The 3053-nt window shown below is 46.2% G+C and overlaps 1 protein-coding gene across 1 annotated transcript in view; it reads left to right on the top strand.

Moving 5' to 3' along the window:
- Positions 1-2575, top strand: part of LOC102773225 (CD59 glycoprotein) — a 9906-nt gene extending 7331 nt beyond the window's left edge. The window contains exon 3 of the mRNA XM_006759576.2: positions 2206-2575. Coding sequence (XP_006759639.1) covers positions 2206-2405 — 200 coding nt within the window. The 3' untranslated portion in view covers positions 2406-2575. The remainder of the gene's footprint in view (positions 1-2205) is intronic.
- The last annotated feature ends 478 nt before the right edge of the window (positions 2576-3053 follow it).

Here is a 3053-nt window from a genome sequence, read left to right as displayed (position 1 = left end):
GACGGTTGTGCGCTGCTGCTTGGTGAAGGTAGGCTCAAGCCAAATCTTCAAAGAGAAGGTGTGCCAAGCAGAGCGAGAAAACCCCTAACATCCCAGTGACTTGGATATAATCCACTTTTATTGGGTGATTCTGGTCGTGGCTTTGGTGAGAGACGCACTCTCATAAGGTTGTTATGCAAATAAGATAATTCAAGTAAAGTGCTTGGCTCACTGCAGGACACTTAGTAAGTGGTTCATCGGTAGCAATTATTAATAAAATTACTCCCTGTTCTCCCCAAGCTGTTAGGCTTCCCTAATTAAAAATCTGTTAGCTTTAATGCTTTCCCAGTTCCAGTGCCTGAGTAGTGTTCCGTAAAGCAGTAACTTGTCCTATTCAACAGTATCCTCTAGTACAGAGTTAGAAACATACACTTAAATATCTATGATCCAAGCACGTAGAGCCGTTGGAACACTCTGCCAGCCTCTGCCACTTACACTTCACTGTGGGTCTCAGGTTTTAAACCGCCTCTGAAAAACAGCCAGGAAGGAGTTGGGTGGGGTGTAGTCTCAGTGAGTCACCAGGGTGGGGCAAGTGGAGCTTATCGGGATTTGGCACCTGCCTGCACCTCTGAAGCCACACAATTCAGTTTTCCCCTCTGTGTGCCCTGGTGCCTTTTGGGCTGCTGGCTCTTAGCTGTAGCTTAGGGTGAACGTTTGTGAATGAGTGAATCTGTGTGTGGGCCCTTTAAGAAGGTGCCTGGGTTTCCAGCAGCCCTCTATCTCATCAGATGGAATCCCCGCTGATTTTTACAGCCAGGTGTGTTGGAGACTCCTCTTCCCAGCACTGGTGCTCCAGGCTGGGGGACCTGGCATGGGGCTGGGACCCCTCACCCCCTCATGGGGGACCTTTGCAGCCAAGATATCCCTCCCGATTCTCAACTGCTGCATGTGGGTGTGAGTCCAGCCTGTTTCTCGACTCTGTCCTCCTATCAGTCTCAACATGGCTTCTTCTTTATATCCTTAGTTACAGGAGCTCCATTCACTAGTCTTCAGATAGTTCTCCAGGGTGTTTGTTTTATAATTTAGTGGATATTTTGATGTGTTCATGGGAAGAGGCAACCACAACATTCATCTACTCCACCATCGAGACCGGAATTTCTCATTGTAGTTTTGATTTGTAATTTCCTGATGACTAATGATTCTGAGCATCTTTTCATGCGTTTATTGGACATTTGTATATCTTCTTTGGAGAAATATCCACATCCTTTGCCCATTTTTAAATTGGATTATTTGTATTTTTATTGTTGAGTTGTGTTTTATGTATTCTGACTAGCCTCTTATGCCAGATATATGATTTGCATACCTTTTACCCTCTTTTGTATATTTTTTTAAACATATTTTTATTGATTTCAGAGAGGAAGGGAGAGGGAGAGAGAGAGAGAAACATCCATGATGAGAGAGAATCACAGATCGCCGCCTCCTGCAGGCCCCATGCTGGGGATCAAGCCCACAACCCAGGCATGTGCCCTTGACCGAAATCGAACCTGGGACCTTTTAGTCCACAGGCCGACACTCTATCCACTGAGCACACCGGCCAGGGTTTTGTGTATTTCTTGATAGCGTTCTTTGAAGCACAAACGTGCTTAATTTTGATGAAATCCAATTTATCTATTTTCCTGCATATTTTTAAAACTCAGGCTCTTCCACATCAACACCTACGGGCATATGTCATTACTATCCATATGAATATCATTGTGTGGAGCTCTACAGTAATTTTTTCAGACACTTCTTTTATTAATGGGCTGGTTTTATAGTTTATTACTGTTACAGATAGTACTGCAATGACCATGGGGGGGCATATATCTTAACCTTTTTTACAAGTAATGTCATAGAGTAAAGTCTAGAAGTGAAATTGCTGGATCGGTGTGGGTGTGTATTTAAAAATCTTGATATGTCTCTTAAAACATCAGTATGATTGCCTGTTGCCTCCCTCCACACACAATCCTCTGGCTCTGATGAGACTTTGGTTTTAGGGGAAAGTTCCACTGAGAGCTGTATCATCACTTAACTGTTCCCCTTTGCAACCCAACGGGGATGCCCGTTCTTGCCCACATGTCTCTACGGCCACAAGGTCAGTTCCCAGGAGTAGGTAGAATTGAGGGCTCCAAGGCAGGTACAGAACTTGACCCACTTGTTTGCTTACCCTTGTGTGTGTTTCTCCCACAGACAAACAGACAGCCTACGGGTGTTGGAAGTTTCAGAACTGCAAGTACGAAGACCTCTCAAAAAAATTCGTAGGGAGCAATCTAAAGTACGAATGCTGCCAGAAGGACCTGTGTAACAGAAGCGGTGGGACGAGCATAACGGGCACCATGGCTCTGCTGGTGGCTCCGCTGCTCACAGCATTCTGGAGACTTCTTATCTAAATCAATACCAGGAGAGAGTCTCCTAACTCCCTGCTTCTGTGTATTCCTTATCTCCTTTGCTGCCACAAAAGCTTTCTATTTTCTTACTGGATCCTTTGGGGAGAGACCAAAACTAGCTTGAGCAACTTGGATAAGAGAGAGGGAGAGGCCTGGAAAACCAGTCCTGTGTGCAGAGAAGGCCCCTCTGAGGGAAGACGTTTAGGAGTGAAGCATGTGCCATGACAGCTAGGTTAGTTCCGTGCTGCCTCCTCTGCTCCGTGCCGCAATAGCTTGACTAGATTCTCTGCAATCGTCAGTTGTTTCCCCACTTGTTTCTTGGATGTAGGTACCAGTATGATCAGTGCTTTTGGGGAGCTGGGGGGAGAGGGGAGGTTGGAGCAGAGGGGGTCTTTTCACCAGTGTCTCTCACAGGAGATGCTTTCATCCCCTCCTTCTATGGCCCCTGTGTTGCCACGTAGGCATGAGGAATGTTCCAGATGTGGGCTGTCAGGGGCAATGGGATTCTAAGAGCAGAGTGATTGGAATGACATATTCTCAACTACAAGGTGTCTGGCAGAGCAGGAGGTAAACTTTCCAGGTGGCAGGGCAGAGAGGCACCACGTCTGCCCTTTAGAGAGGTGCCAGTGGCTGAAATCAATTTTCTTCTTT

The sequence above is a fragment of the Myotis davidii genome, unplaced genomic scaffold (assembly GCF_000327345.1).
Source record: "Myotis davidii unplaced genomic scaffold, ASM32734v1 scaffold8416, whole genome shotgun sequence".
Lineage (NCBI taxonomy): Eukaryota > Metazoa > Chordata > Mammalia > Chiroptera > Vespertilionidae > Myotis > Myotis davidii.
This window is presented reverse-complemented; position numbering and strand designations above follow the sequence as displayed.